This window comes from Lissotriton vulgaris, chromosome 11 (genome assembly GCF_964263255.1).
Source record: "Lissotriton vulgaris chromosome 11, aLisVul1.2, whole genome shotgun sequence".
NCBI lineage: Eukaryota > Metazoa > Chordata > Amphibia > Caudata > Salamandridae > Lissotriton > Lissotriton vulgaris.
In genome coordinates, this window is record NC_141699.1 from 1,076,590,532 (window position 1) to 1,076,605,847 (window position 15,316).

The window sequence follows — 15,316 nt, forward strand, 5'->3', positions numbered from 1 at the left end:
ACAGCAACTCCCACATTTCCAGCCATCATCTCTTCTATTTCTATTCTTAATTTATATATTTCTAACGCTTTTGGTTGGGGAGTGGTCTCTTTCTCCAGCTCTTTGGTCCATCTGTCTAATTCTTCTGGGGATACTACTGTGGCACTCCTAACCCCAGATGCACCTTCGATCAACACCTCTTTTGGCCTACTCTGACTTCTTGCCCCCGACATGCTAGTCCTAGGTTCCCTAATGGGCAAATCCATCAGAACCACTGATTCACATTCACTCTCTTGATCGTCATCTATGACCACTTCCTTTCTCGAGGGTGGGAAGCTAGGAGTAGGTACTATTGGGGAGATAACAGGAGGACGAGGACTGGCCAGGTTATCCCTATACAGAGGAATAGCTGGACCAATAGTTACTGGAATAGTCAGGGAATCAGGATGGGGATGTATCTGGGCAATGGTTCGAACCAAATCCTCTCGCTGTCTAGCCAGGGTCTCTTTCTCCTTTTCTCGTAAAGCCTTTTCTGCAGAATTGTCATGCAATACCTGAGGTACCAAGGGAGGATAAATACTTGGAGCAGTTGGAGTGACCAATCGGGGTGGACCTTCTCCGAACGGCTGATAATTTGGGACCGTAGATTTAGGTCTACAAAACCCATCCCCGTCACTGACTTTACTGTCCGTACCCGTACCATCTGTATCACTATCCCTCCTACATCTGGGATATTTTGAAAATGGGTTTGGAGATTGCACAGGTTCTGATTCTGCAACATAGGGAGGTGGGTTTTTCATTAACAAATCTTCTAGGTGTTCATCCTCTGAGTCCCCCACGGGCATTAAGTGATGGGTCTTTTCTTTACTCTTTCCTTTCCTCTCTTCTAGCACCCCCATCATTGGAAACAATCCTTCTGTCATCATGTTTTGCCTCCACTGTTTCATTTTCTGCTCTTTGGTTTGCGCTTGAACCCTCGGATACCATTTACTTATTCCCTTGTCCATCCGGGGTCTATCTCTCTCCAGAGCCTCAATCTCCCATTCCTCCAGGGCTTCATACTGGGTCAACCTAGGTCTAGGGTGTAATTCATTCATGCGGGTCCTTAGGTTAAACAGGATCCGACCATTAAATGTACCTTCAACAGGGAATGCCAGGACTCCGTCATCTGCAGTATACTTTGCCCAGTTTTCTAGCCAGACACAGGTATAATACCCTTTATCAAACATCATGAAAGAGGCAGGAGTATTTGGCGGGGGAATGAGCACACCTTCCCTCGTTCTAATGGGTTTATCAGTTTTGAAAAAATTCTTTATTTTATCAGTAAATGACATTTTCCTTTTTATTCCATACATCATGTGTGGTCTACCTCGCAAAATCTGATCCTTATGAAATCCTAGATACTTTGGATTTGGTATAAAATCTGGATACCACATATAATTTTCCAGACTCTTCTAACTCGGCCTGATTAATTTTGTTTACCTTTGTGCTTCCAATGCTAGTGCGACTTCTATTTCGTAGTAACCAATCAACTTAGAGAATACAAAATCCTTAACCAATGGGTGCGCGGCCTTTTCGCAAGACAGAGTCTCACGCTTCGGCACTCACCCCTCCTTCACAAATTCGGCTTCACTACACACCCGCTGTTTCGACCAATACCAGCGCGGCACGGAGTGACGTCAGAGCAGTCTTCCGACCGACTCCCTTCTTCACAAGGTAACGGAAACTTTTTACTCTCTCTAAAGTGCGAATGCAAATTTTAGTTTTTAGTCAACAACACGCAACGTCTGCCACTATGTCTGAGTGTTCTAAAGAGATAAAAGAACTTTCTTTCGCTGCTAGTAAACCACTTCTGTCTACTTTTCATTCACTCTAGGTAGACTTCTTTGCCTACCCTCACACACGAGTAATATAGAACCCGTTATTCTTCCAACTCATCCACTTTTGTCAGGGATATGTACTGAGCCGGGATTTCACCAGCGAACTATTTTACTTACCAGTCAAGCCTCGAAGACCCTACTACTCCTTCCGTATGCGACCCTTACTAGGTGATATCGCAATGAAAGTTTTATAACAGACTCGTAGCTATCATTTACTCAGATGCAAACAAAGGTCCTAATTAGTGCTTCCAGTTATTCCTAACCCTGCACTAATGCCTCAAACCAGTGACTTCAACAGCTAACCGGATTCTGCTCACCGTTAGCTAAATACTTCCCCGGGGATTCGGACTACACTGAACACTTACAAACAATTTTTTCGGTTAATATAGCATACACACTAATGGCAGCAATGCAATATTCATATACATAGACATATATATCCTTAAAACATTTCAAAAAATCTTTAAATCGATGTAATAAAAATCAGCAGCATAGAAATTTCAGCAGCACATTTTATATTCACGGTTTATTTATCAGCTATCCTGTCTACCTAATCTAACTAGTCCAAACCATCCTCTGGTTACCAGAAAATTACTGATAGAGCGCGCAGTTCCCCCCAGGTCACCGAGTTCACCAATTACTTACACGCACTGGGCCCTGGCGTGCACAAATTTAATACACCATTGACATTTGGGGTGAACTGGGTGATGGTTTCTGTTGCACGCTTCTATGAGCAATTAAGGTTTGGTTTTACACCTCTGCTTACCATGTACCTGACTTACCCCAGGCACAAATACATATGACAGATCTGGAGCTATTAGGGAAAATAGTAGACAGGGATCCTAGGAAAAATACTCTTTTATGCTTCAAAACATACTTATCCACAATTTTCTTGTAAAATGACCACAGACACCTGATGAAGTTAAAAGTTTTATGTATGAATTCAAAGAGAATATGCCAAGGTAAAAAGCGATAAGCAGAATAATACGTCACACATCAAAATCAAAAATACCAGATAACTGTGCATTAAGACTAGGACCATTTGAGTATAATGGGAAGACTAAAGGTAGGAATTTTAGAACAAAACTAATCACTGCAATTTAATACTAGGACATAGAGTATGAATGGGACCTAAAACATATACTTAACCTAAAATCTTTAAACTATTCTTGCTAGGTTTCACCGCAATCGTACTAAAGGAAAGGGAAAAATAGGAACATACTAATAATTTGACAGTTCAGCAAAGGTCTAAAGGTAGGGAGAGAGGTGGAACAAGTCTAATAAGCAAAACATATATGATTTGGCATTTCAAGAATGAATATCAAAAATCAAGAATATTCCCTTTAAGAAGAAGGAAATAAGTTTAAGTGAGGAAAGACTATGAGAAAACGCAAACCCACCCCTTATATTTACCTAGATAGGAGTGAAGACTAACCCTGGCCACGGGTCAGTTCGGAAAGACGGGGACAGGACCCTCAAGGAATTGGAATACCAGGATGTGAGCAGGTACAGCCCACGGACAGATCAGGACAGGATACCCCTCAGGTTCTGGGTCAAGACTGGGCCACCCAGGGTACGACCAACACCCACAGCTTCGGACAGCAACGCCTGCGTTACCCCCTCTCCTGCAAGTAATCCGCCAGTACCCCCGATTGGGTTTTCGAATTTCCCAGCAAAGTGCTTCGCCAGCACTTAGGACTATTTCCACCCCTTAGGAGTTTGTGGAAAGTATGCACAGAGTGCTCCGCAGCACTCTCAGATTGAGCACCTATAGAGTTCGTAGGGTCAGTGACAGGTCTGCTACTCGGACAAGTCGGACAATTTGCCTAAGCAAAACTAGGGCAATTATACTGTTTTGGGGTACCTTAGACCACTCACTAATGTTGCAAGTGACAGTTTCCCACATTATGATTGGTCAGGAGAGGTGGTGCGGTCATTACCACCTCCTAGAATTCAGTTTTCCCCTCATTATCATTCAATTTTGCACACCCACCCCTTGGGTTCACGTTCCCATCCATAGAACACAATAGAAAATACGAGTGTCCAAGGCATAGTAACAAAGTTTCGGCGTTTCAAGGTGAGTTTCATCATCTTGTGCTGGGTTCTCAGGCGCATTGGGCTTCAGGAGCCAGCTGGCTGATTTCAGCTTCTGCGCAGTAGAGTTTCTCCCAGGTCACATGGAAATACTCAGAGGAGCCTCATCATGGCGCCGGTTATGAATTTTCCAGCCCCCAGAGACGTGATACATGCAAAGTAAGCGAGAACAAATTAAAATCACACATAAAATGGTCACACTGTATACCGTGATGAAATTCTAAACAACCCTTATTCTATAATGACTATAGCATTACTGTTTAGTGCGGAAAGACAGATAGGCTGAAGCGGCGATAGCAAGCAGAGAGCGTGGTGAGAGACAAGCGGCCATTTTTGCATCAGTGCGCATGTGCAATACAATCCCTCCAGAATGCGAATGCGTCACATCACATGGGTATGACCGACGCATGCGCAGACTGAATTTCAGCGAAGCAGCCGATTATTTAGTGCAAGCTTCGTTAATATGGAAAAGACATACAAGCAAGCATCCTGGGGACACCCGCGTGTTTGGGAAGACGTGTAATAAATGACGAACAATTGGTTTAATAGGATTATACATTAGGCGAGGTTCTTGTATTAGAGCAAGGCGCTTTACGTGCGAATCCTTGCTCCATCACCTCCACCATGACATGAGTGGTAGACATATTTCCTGAACAGTCCGTGGCATTCATCAGGACCTATAATACACAAACGGGCTCCATCCTTACCGTGTTATGATAGTGAGGGTTCCTCTGACTGGGGTGATCAATATCACACTCCACCGTCTGTGTGGCTAAAATATTCAAGCCCTAACAGATGGGACCTACTAGCCCCATAGGAGAGTGAGGAGGGGAGACCCCTGTGGACAAGCGTGTTTGAAGGAAGTTCTCCCGCCTTTGCACCTACGTCCATGTTCCTTGCCTCCTCGCTGGGAAGAAGAACCCCAGGATTGGGAATAAAGAGAGAAAATATCCTTTCTCTAAATTCTAAAACACTCTTAGCCCCCAAAGATGAAAAAAAAGAAAAACCCCAAAGAATCTAAAAACATGAAATCTAAACCCCCTTAAAAAATGTTTTTTTGAGAACCACCACAAAAAAAATAGAAAAGAGATTTTCATTATAAAGGTCTGGGGTTTGCAAGGCTGCCCATCATGAGTTGGTGGCAGGGCCTGTATTATGATTGTCAGTGTTCAGCTATGCTTTAGCTGCAGGCTCCATCAAAAAGGCATTTTTTGATTTGCCTATACTTTTTGGCCCTGTGGACAGATTAACACCAAGTTTGGAAATTGCGTAACGTAGTCAGCTACGGTCTGACATTACCATTTAATGCAGATCTACACAGGAGTTGAAAAAAATATTTTCTACATCTTAGTTCCTATAGGAGGTTTTGGTAGCGCTTGCAGCCAGAGCTGCTGAATGTATTTACACCAAACTTGGAATAAAAGTAGAACTTTACTCAGAATTTAATAATAACAATAAGATTATTTTTGAAAGTATCTTTAGTAATTTTAGTTTTTTAATTATTCTTTATGTACATTATCTAATGAAATGTGTTCACATTAACTTAATTAATTTAAGGTGTTTTTTCTCTTTTTGAGCTGCAAATGTAGGTGACACATTATACCATGTATTATATATTGAAATGTTCTTTTTACCTTTATTGTATCTATTTTATAAAAAGTGAGTCTATAATTTTTGTAAAAATATTTTAGAGTTTGTAAACAATACCCAATCAAATTCTATTCTTTTTTTTATAATTAGTGATGTGTGCTAGTTAATGCTCACAGACATTTTATTGAAGTTACACAACAGATATAATTATCCTATCAAAACGCGAACTTGTTAAATTAGTCATATGATCAGTAAGTTGATATCCTTTGGTGGTGAAAAAAATTATTATTAACCAATCAATTATTAAATCTTTGCTAGGTGATGTTTTCGCTTTTAGGTTTTAAGTCATTTCCATTTGATGCTTGAACTGTGTGGATGGCTTGCCACAGATCTCTTGAAGTCTGGATCCTACAATATTCCATCCTAAGTCTAATGGGCAGAGCAATATATTAACAAGCAAAGTTCTCCAAATAAATGGAATTATTTTAAATGTAGAAAATAATGATATTGGATATATTCCTGGTTTATGCTTTTGTTTTCTAATGATGGACGACCTTGCTTTAAAAAAATGCTGTGTATCCCAAAGTATGCTGTTTTTTTTTCACACTGTTCCCAACATCAAAAGTGTCTCTTCATTATAGAGTAAATTACTTTTTTTCGGCACGTATATGTTGGTGCAGATCGTATAGCTGCAGGAGAAATATATGGGGAGTCCAAATTTTTTTTTTTTATGTTAACTTCCTACGGAAAATGTGTTCTGAGCTGAAGCAAAAAATGATGAACGAATTACATCACACTTGGCATGAAATGAAAACTTGAGACTTATTAAGAATATATCTACTCAATGGTTCCTGAAAAATCATTGTTGCAACAAGGTGTCGGGCTGGCTTCAAGAAGTTCATGTGAAGGGGACTTTTGTACTTCTTGACTATTAATCTGCAAAGCTTTCAGGGATGTAAGTCCAGGAATCCTCTAAAAATATTACATTTGTAAAAAAAAAGGTTTGGAAGAGGGAGCATTTTTCCCTTTTTCAAATGCAAGGCTCACTATGGAGTCAAAGATACGGTCGCTGTAGTGGCCACCACAGGATGTCACGGGGTATAAAGGAACCAGGGTAGGGTCCCAAGCAGCAGTTTTCTTCTTTTGTGTGTAGTTTTTATACAATGCGAACCCGACCCGGAAGGTATTGGAGCGCTTTAGATGAGCAACAGTTACATTTCACAAGGACACCTTCATGTTTTTGGTAGATACAGGGAGGTTAAGTGATTTGCCCAGAATCACAGGATGCTGAGCGGACCCTGAGGCTGGAACCTTGTTCCCCAGTTCCAAAGTAGGCAGCTCTGGTCACACATCCACTCCCTAGCTCTCCCCTAAGTGTGTGAATTCATGATTTTACTAATAGGTCAATAAATTCTCTGAAAAAACTATATCATTAGTGCTGTGGGGAGATGTGGAACCTGGCCTGCTTCCAGGTGAACACTTGATCAGTTGTAATCACCTGTGTAGTGTTGTGTGATTATGTGCAGTAGGACCCTTGTGGTCCTAGGCAGACTGCTTACAAAAGACTCATTACAAAAGTTACAAAATCAGTAGGGAGGTATTTGGTGTGTGCCCGGGTGAGGTCAATAAAGTCCAGGACACAGTGCGCTCAGTAAACGGTTTCATGCTGAAGATTAAAGAGGTGTATTACAGAGCTCCATGTGTGGCGTAGTCATTTGCATGCTCCCGAGCTTGGGTGGATGCGACAACTGGCGACAAGTAGGAGATACATACCCCCAAGAAACAAGACTGCTCTCCCTGAGAGTTTGCCAAGGTCCAGCAAACTGCTTGTGTGTGCCACGTGCGCCCCAGCAAGCAAGCTACTGTTGGCATATTTGGACTCTAAGCGCTGCCCTAGCTCGTAGAAGGCCCTTGAAGAAAGTGAAGGCCTTACAGAGGAGCACGGTCAGAAAAGCCCACCAGAAGCCTACTGGTAAAGCCGAAAGACGGAATACTGCACCACAGTGTGAAACAGGGCCATTGTCCGTACAAAGCAGAAAGCGTTTAAGACGGAGACAACCAGGCAAAAAAGAAATGATAAAAGGTGATGACAAACAGGTACGATGCACATAGTTGAGAGCGGTGGTGAACATTCGCAAAAGACAAATCCATTACTCATCCTCAAGAAAGAAGATGGTGTTGTACATCATCAGCCTGGCCGCGATGACCCAAATGTAAGCACACAGGCAATTCTTACATTAGGTGCAGGTCCGAGTGAGCAGCAGCCGTCGTTGGCAGAATATATTCTCAAAATCTGTAAGTCCCAACACAAGGTATGACACTACTGTGTTCTTGAAGCCACCAGGCCGGCGAGGTACTTTCAGCCACTTTCCGCTTCCTGGAACAGCACCATCTTGCTGCCCGTTCGTATTTCATCTATTTTAGCCTTGAAATATCCGGCATAATCAGACGGCCCCATTGATTAAAATAACACATGTATCTCAACTTGAGAAGTTCCATCCAAATATATAAGCCATGAACTATTGGACACAACCAGACGTTTCTATCTACTGACGTAGTTTAAATCACATGAATTTAGAACGTCCATCTGAACATATAAGTTCCTTTTTCCACGTCGATATCTGTGGCGCTACATAACAACAAATTCTTTGAAGAACTTACCTCGCGGCTTCACACGTTCATCGTGTATGATCCAAATATATTTTTACCTTTGACTAGAAAACGACAGATTATATCAGGAATTAGCCAAGTGGCTTTAACTATTGAATATAAGAAGATACCATCTACTTTCGATGTACTACGTAGAAATTCAGTATTGTTAATAGCTTTCAACAGTGACTCCTGAGGAAGGCGTTGTTTCAGCCGAAACGCGCGTCGAGTTTTTATACATATTTCTTCAGCACCTTTTATGCTAATGACAACTTTGTATGATTTGTTTTAATTATAACTTGTATGATTTATATGCTATGTACTTATTGTTGATATAACCTGTTGATGTTTTTTTATGAATCATATTTTTATCTTATCATATAGTTTGACTTTTGCTGAGTCTCTATATGATTTTTATTTATGCTGATTAAACATATAATTTTAATATAAAATTCACATTCGATTGTTCTTTTCACCACTGGTTTCTAGACATATTGTTCACTTATTTTTCGGATGGCCTAGGATTTTTTTTCCCGCATAGGTTATTACCCTGCCCTAGGAGTCTGTATATTACCGCTACCCAGGGGGTCCTTGTTTTGTTCTCACTTGAAGCCACCACCGTCATTCGACATGGACAAAAAGCAGAAAATTGGAGCTAGATTGACTGCATGGATCGAAACATTTGATGACTTCGTAGATGCTCTAGAAGAAGTAGATGACAAAAAAATCATCCAATACTTAAAGAACCTTGCAGATGATGGAGTGAAAGAAGTGATAAGGAAAATATCACAAGCTGATGAGTCATTGTACCGTCAAATCAAAGAAACTTTGGAAGCCAAGTTCAATCCATTGCCGAATGTTGACTATGAAAGGTACATTTTCAACCAGGCAAGATATTAAGCTGGTAAAATGATGGATGAGTTTGTTGTAAGAATTGATACCCTCATTGTGGAGAAGTGTGGCTCTGGGGTTAGAGGCGGCAGACCCAGGCGCTGAGATCGGCCCTGGACCAGGGTTCAATTCCCCGCCTCGGCGGGTCTTGGGCTAAAAAATTCCACGGACCTGATAATTCTCGCTCCGGTGCCTTCTCGACTCACGGGTTCACACTCTGCGACTCTGTGCAATAGCTTACTTATTCTCCACAACGGCCCCTCGCGGGGGGATGCCTGGCTTTCACCTTGTGGATACCCTGCCGGGGTTATCTCACAGGGGAATACCAGGACGGGTTCCCTAAGCAAGCGCCGGGAAACCCAGTGCGGGTAGCTGTGCGCTATATAAGCTGAAATACATTTACATTTACATAAGACACTGCAAGTTCAGTGAATTCAATGACGAAGAAGCCATGCGTCTCAGAGTCATCCATGGTTGCCTCTTGATTTGTTCAGAAAATGCATGCTGAGAGAAACACTCAGTCTAGAAAAGGTACTCATGGCTGTGAGAACTGAGAAACATGCAGATCAACAGGTTGCTGATATGGAAGCTGGAACAACCCAGAAAGAATCAGCATTGATCATGAAGAGTAAGCAGAAACACAAAGTTTAGGTCCAGAAGACGATGTCTCCGAAGAAAAACAAAATGTGTTTCCGATGTTGCTGCTCGTTTCCACATGAAGGTAAATGTCCCGACATTGCCCAGATATACAAAGGCTGTGGGAGAGAAAACCCTTTCATAACAGTCTGAAAAGTGAAAGAGAAACTAAGTGTGTCAGGCAGAGAAGAGAAAATGGGTGACCGCAGAGAGACATGCACATGTAGGATTGACTGCTTGCAAAGAAGAACCTAAGTCACGGAAAGAGCACCATGTGAAGCAACCAAACTCATTTGGCCGTTGCCTCAAGATCACACTAAAGGTAAATGACTGCCCTATTCATTATAGACAGTGGTGCATCGATCAATATCATGCCGGCAGACAAATACAGCAAACTGTCTCCGGTACCACGTCTAACATCATCTAAAACAAAGGTATACACAAGGGCTGCTTCTGCACCATTGCAAAGTTAAGGGTCATTTGTAGTGACCATAAGGCATAAGAAAATGACAGTACAAGCCCAAATTCTTGTTCAGCAAGGTCCTTCGTCGAGTGCATGTTTACTCCGTTTCAGCACTGACATAGGACTGCTATCCATCAACTACAACTTTAAGGCACATTCTGAAATAGTGGGGCAGTTCCCATTGTTTCATAGACTAGGGATACCGAGAAAATAAAGGTGCAACTTCACATTAATGAAGATGTTTGTCCTGTTGCTCAGCAATACCATCAATTTGCTTTTCATTTACAGGAGGCTGTTGAGAAAAAACTAGAAGCATTATTAAAGCATTACATCAATGAGCGCTCTACTGGTCCGATGTTATGGGTTTCGCTCATAGTAGCAGTGCCAAAAAAGGACAGTGGATGTGCAGTGCCCATTTGTGTTGATATGTGTTGAAAGCAATCGAGAGTGAAAGACATCCAGGTTCACACCTATTCTACATGAATACACAGCTGAATTGTGCCAAAGACTTCTCCCGTCTTGATTTGAACAAAGGATACCATCAACTCGAGCTGGAAGATTACATAGGTACATTACTACTTTTTCAACTCAGGTTGCTTTGTTCAGATACTCAGACTCAGTTTTGATGTGTTAGCGGCAGCGGAAATATTTTAGGATGTGATTCGCCAACAAATTCAACCTGTCACACATGCTTTTAACTACAGTGATGATATATTAGTGTATGGGGTAACACAAAAGGAACATGACAAAGCTCTTACACAAGAATGCTGTTTGGGTGCCGATGCAGGTCTCATGTTAAATGCAGAAAAGTGTTAGTTTCACAAAATCAAAGTCAAATTCTTTGGGCATATTTTCTCTGAAGGAGGAATGTTTCCTGACCATGAAATAGAACAAGCATTGTCATCCAGCTGTCCCACGCAAGATGTAATCATGTTGCGATCCTTCTTAGGCATGTCCAGTTATTACTCCAGATAGAGTTGTGATTTACCCACAGCGTGTGTCCCTTTAAGAGTGTTGACAAAGAAGAATGTCCCCTTCCAAAGGTCCTCTGAATGTGATCAAAGTTTCAAGAATAACAAACATGCAATTGAAAATGCAAGTGAAATGGCTTACTTTGATCCAAATTTACACACTGAGGGGCATATTACCAAGCAATAGCGATAATTATCGCTATTGCTTGGTTAGAGACAAAAATTTACCGCCGAGCTGCAGCGATTTTTATCGCAGATAAACCTTGGTATTACCAAGGTTTATCGCAAATGCGATAAAATCGGCCGCAATGCATGAATATCGCTGAAAAGTCCGCGATATTCATGCATTACCGAGCTAATGCTCTTAGCCATGTTATCCACCTCCCACTGGATAACATGGCTAAGAACTGCTCCTGGGCAGGTGTTAGCTTTTGGAGATATTCCCGCTTAGCGCGAATATCTCCAAAAGTTGGTAATAGGAGATAGCGATGTTAGCGACTGTTTCCAGTCGCTAACATCTTGGCACGCCCACTTTGCATGTCATTAGTGATAAATTTCTCTGACATGCAAAGTGGGGCCCAAGATGGTCACTATCTCCCACTAGCTCTCGCTAACTGGTGTTAGCGACAGCTAGGTAATAGGGAGATAATTTTATCTCCGCTTTCTTGGCTTTTAAAGCCAAAAAAGCAAGATAAATCCCCTTGATAATATGCCCCTGAGATTGTTAGGGATGCAAGCTGGGTGAGGATGCGCACGATCCTTGCTCACCACAATGGACATCCAAATGCTCAGAGACACATTGTGGCCTATGCTAGCAGTTTGTCGGAACTGCCAAGAAATATGACAAACGGTTTGCTTTTGTATATGTAAAATTTATTTTCAATAAAAATATTTTGAAAAAAAAAAAACAGCAGTTTACTTCTCACGAGTGCTGTCACAGCATCACAGTGCAACGTCTAAAGCAACTGAAGCATACATCAACTAGTAAAGTCTAGCACCCCTTCAGCTCTAACCATTGCTGCTACCATTACAGCGACATGCTCACACTCATTGATATCATTGGAATGCAATCATGGAGAAAGCATACTCAACCTCTCACAATTGACACTGAGTAACAAAAATGTGCAGGAAGAACTTTCTGTGAGTCAAGAAGGTATTATGCTAAGAGGTTCGAGGATTTTCATACCTGAGACCTTGAGACAACAAGTCATTGAACTTGCACATAAGGACATTGGGGCATTGTAGCCATCAAGAGAGCCATCAGAGAGTGAGCATGATTTCCTCGCCTTGATGAACGAGATGAGGAACCGAAAACATGTCACCTATGTAACTGCTGATATTCCCAGACAACACAGCATCTGCTAAATATGGCTGACCTTCATAAACAAGCGTGGGAGAAAATTGCAGTTAATTTCTTTGGACCCTTAAACAATGACCATCATCTCATGGTAGTTATTGACGACTATTCACGTTTTTGATTAGTGGAAGATTTATAGTCACCCACACATGACGTGGGGTGTTCCCTTCATCCTCAAATCTGACAACGGTACACCCTTTAATAGCAAAGAATTTAAGGACTTTCTCAGTTGTTTGAACATCAAGCACCAGAAAAGCACATCTCTGTGGCCACAGGCAAATGGCATTGTTGAACGATTTATGGGCACCCTGAAGAAGGTGATTCAGCGTGCTGTGCCCAATGAAATTGATCTCAAGTCAGCCTTAAGTCCAGCCCTTTGTGCCTATTGATCAACTCCGCGTTCAACAACAGGTGAAAGTCCTGCCACCTTGCTGTTTGATAGAGCCATTAGGACAAAAATACCACAATGGACCACAAGCCGAGTAATAGACCCTGATGAGATTCGTATCACCGACAGTACTCAGAAAAGTATTATGAAAGTCTATGTAGATAAGTGCCAAGGCACTCAGGGCACAATTTTCGAAGTCGGAGACCGGGTCCTAGTCAAACAAAAACAGAAAAATAAAACTGACGCTCCATTTAATGCTGAACCATTGAGATTCGCAACAAGTAAAGGACATATGGTGACAGCTCACTTTCCCGGAAAGTACATTACAAGGGACTCCTCAAATTTCAAGCATCTACTATGATGTTTTTTGGTTCCAGACCTTACTAGTGAGACAAGTCCACCTGAGTGCCCAAGTCAAGCATCTGGGTCTACATCTACAATGACAGTGCAAAACTTTCTCTGCATACAACTCGATCTGGAAGATTGGTGCGAGCACCTCTGCAACTCCTTGAAGAATTCTAATGTATATATGTTGTCCGTATTTTTATTTAACAAAAGGAGATATGTAGTGTTGTGTGATTATGTGCAACAGGGTCCTTGTGATCCCAGGCGGACTCCTTATAAAGGTATGTAATCAGTTGTGTGGTATTTGTGGTCAGCCGCGGCCGCAGCAGGTAAGAGCGGTGGGGCCGGCTGGGGGGATTTCGAGAGACAACCACAAGGGAAAATTAACTAAATAATACATTTTCCCTCATAGTCATCTCTCGAAATCCCCCCAGCCAGCCCCACCGCTTGCTCTTACCTGCAGTGGCCGCATCTGTTTGTGGTGTGTCTGTGTGAGGTCATTTAAGTCTATGAGGCAGTGCGTTCAGTTAACGGTTGCATGCGAAAGAATATAGACATGTATTACAAAGCTCTGTGTGTGGCATTCTCATTTGCATGCTTCAGATTGCTACAACCTGCCATCAACCAACCACCACTATTAGTCAGTGGGGGAGGTCTAAACCCACTCCACACAAATCCATATAGAACCGGAGGCAGTGGAGTCCCACAGAAGCCATATTCTCCCTCCAGATGTCCATCTATCTAGGAGCTTCCCCTTATACAGAGAAGCAGGGCATACATCTACTGAGCCCAATTCCTTCTTCTTCTACCTCTTATCACAGACATAAAGAAGAAAAATAACAATTTTGGGAGCAGCATATTGGAGCCTGTTCTCGTGGAAAATAGACAAGAGAGAACATAGGCATATGTTTCTTTACCCCTGAAATGGGCTACATCGTTATTTGAAGGCCAAGGGACCCTCTTCTCCTGAGGGGATTCACTTCGTATATCTGGCATTGTTCTGAGACATATTTTTCCTGTACTCCAAGAGAAAGCAAACAAAGTGTTCAAGTAAGAGCTAACAAACACATAAACAGGCAAAGAATCTTCTCAATAGGATGATACAAAAATAGGAAGAGAAATAGGGCAAAGTGACTTTAAGGAACAACATAGATACATTAGGGAATATTTTTTAAGGGGGGTGCCATAAACCAGGAAAAGCAATAGAACGCAAAGTTTAAGGTTCGAGGTAGCACAATAGACTGCATGTCTGACTTTTTTGGGTGAGTCTTACAGACCAAAAACAAATCCTAAGCTAAATTCTGATGGATGATACAGTAAACTTTATTGAATTACAAAATGCTTGTCCTGTAAATTTTTTCTTAATTCTTACAGGGCCTCAAGATTTGTTTGTAAATGCTACAACAGTGGCAATTGCACAAGTGGTGGCAACCACTTTCACTGAAAATGCTTCTCAATCAGTGCCCACTAAAGTGCCTGGAACTTTCCCTACCCATGGGGCTGGACAAGAGTCAAAAGGTGCAAACCAAAGCAACTCAACCTCACCACCAGTGACAGCGTTCAATAACATCAGCATCACACAAGCAAACACTTCTGCCGTGCCAGCGGCATCATCTGCCTTAAGCTCTGCAGCGACAATACCAACGCAACTCAACACAAATGAGACAGGGATTACAGTGAAAGATCCAGCAGGAGGATCAAATCAAAGCACATCAACTTTACCAACAGGTAAGGCAAGCCAAGGCTCAAACCTGAGACATATTTTTCTGAATCAGTGATGGTGATTTTTTGATACTTATTTGATTTCTGATTATGGCAAATCTGCAGGAAAGTTGGTGAAATGTATACAGGCTCAAGAGTGATCTTGTAAAGGTTTCCACATTGATCAAGGAAGACAAAAGTTATATTGGGGCGGCAGAAGATGGATGTCAGAATTTATATTTCATTTCTGAATATTCCTGTGGGGGAGATTTGCTTAAAGATGGCTCAAAAACTGTTGTGCAATTAGCAACTACATTTATCATTCACCTAGAATAATGATTTTAATTTTGCCACTGCTCTGTTGAACCAAAA

At 41.8% G+C, this 15,316-nt stretch overlaps 1 protein-coding gene across 1 annotated transcript in view; it reads left to right on the plus strand.

Annotated features, from left to right (window-relative positions):
• LOC147684148 (uncharacterized) overlaps positions 1-15,316 on the plus strand; it is a 160,365-nt gene that overhangs the window by 92,600 nt on the left and 52,449 nt on the right. The window contains exon 9 of the mRNA XM_086942602.1: positions 14,618-14,971. Coding sequence (XP_086798728.1) covers positions 14,618-14,971 — 354 coding nt within the window. The remainder of the gene's footprint in view (positions 1-14,617; positions 14,972-15,316) is intronic.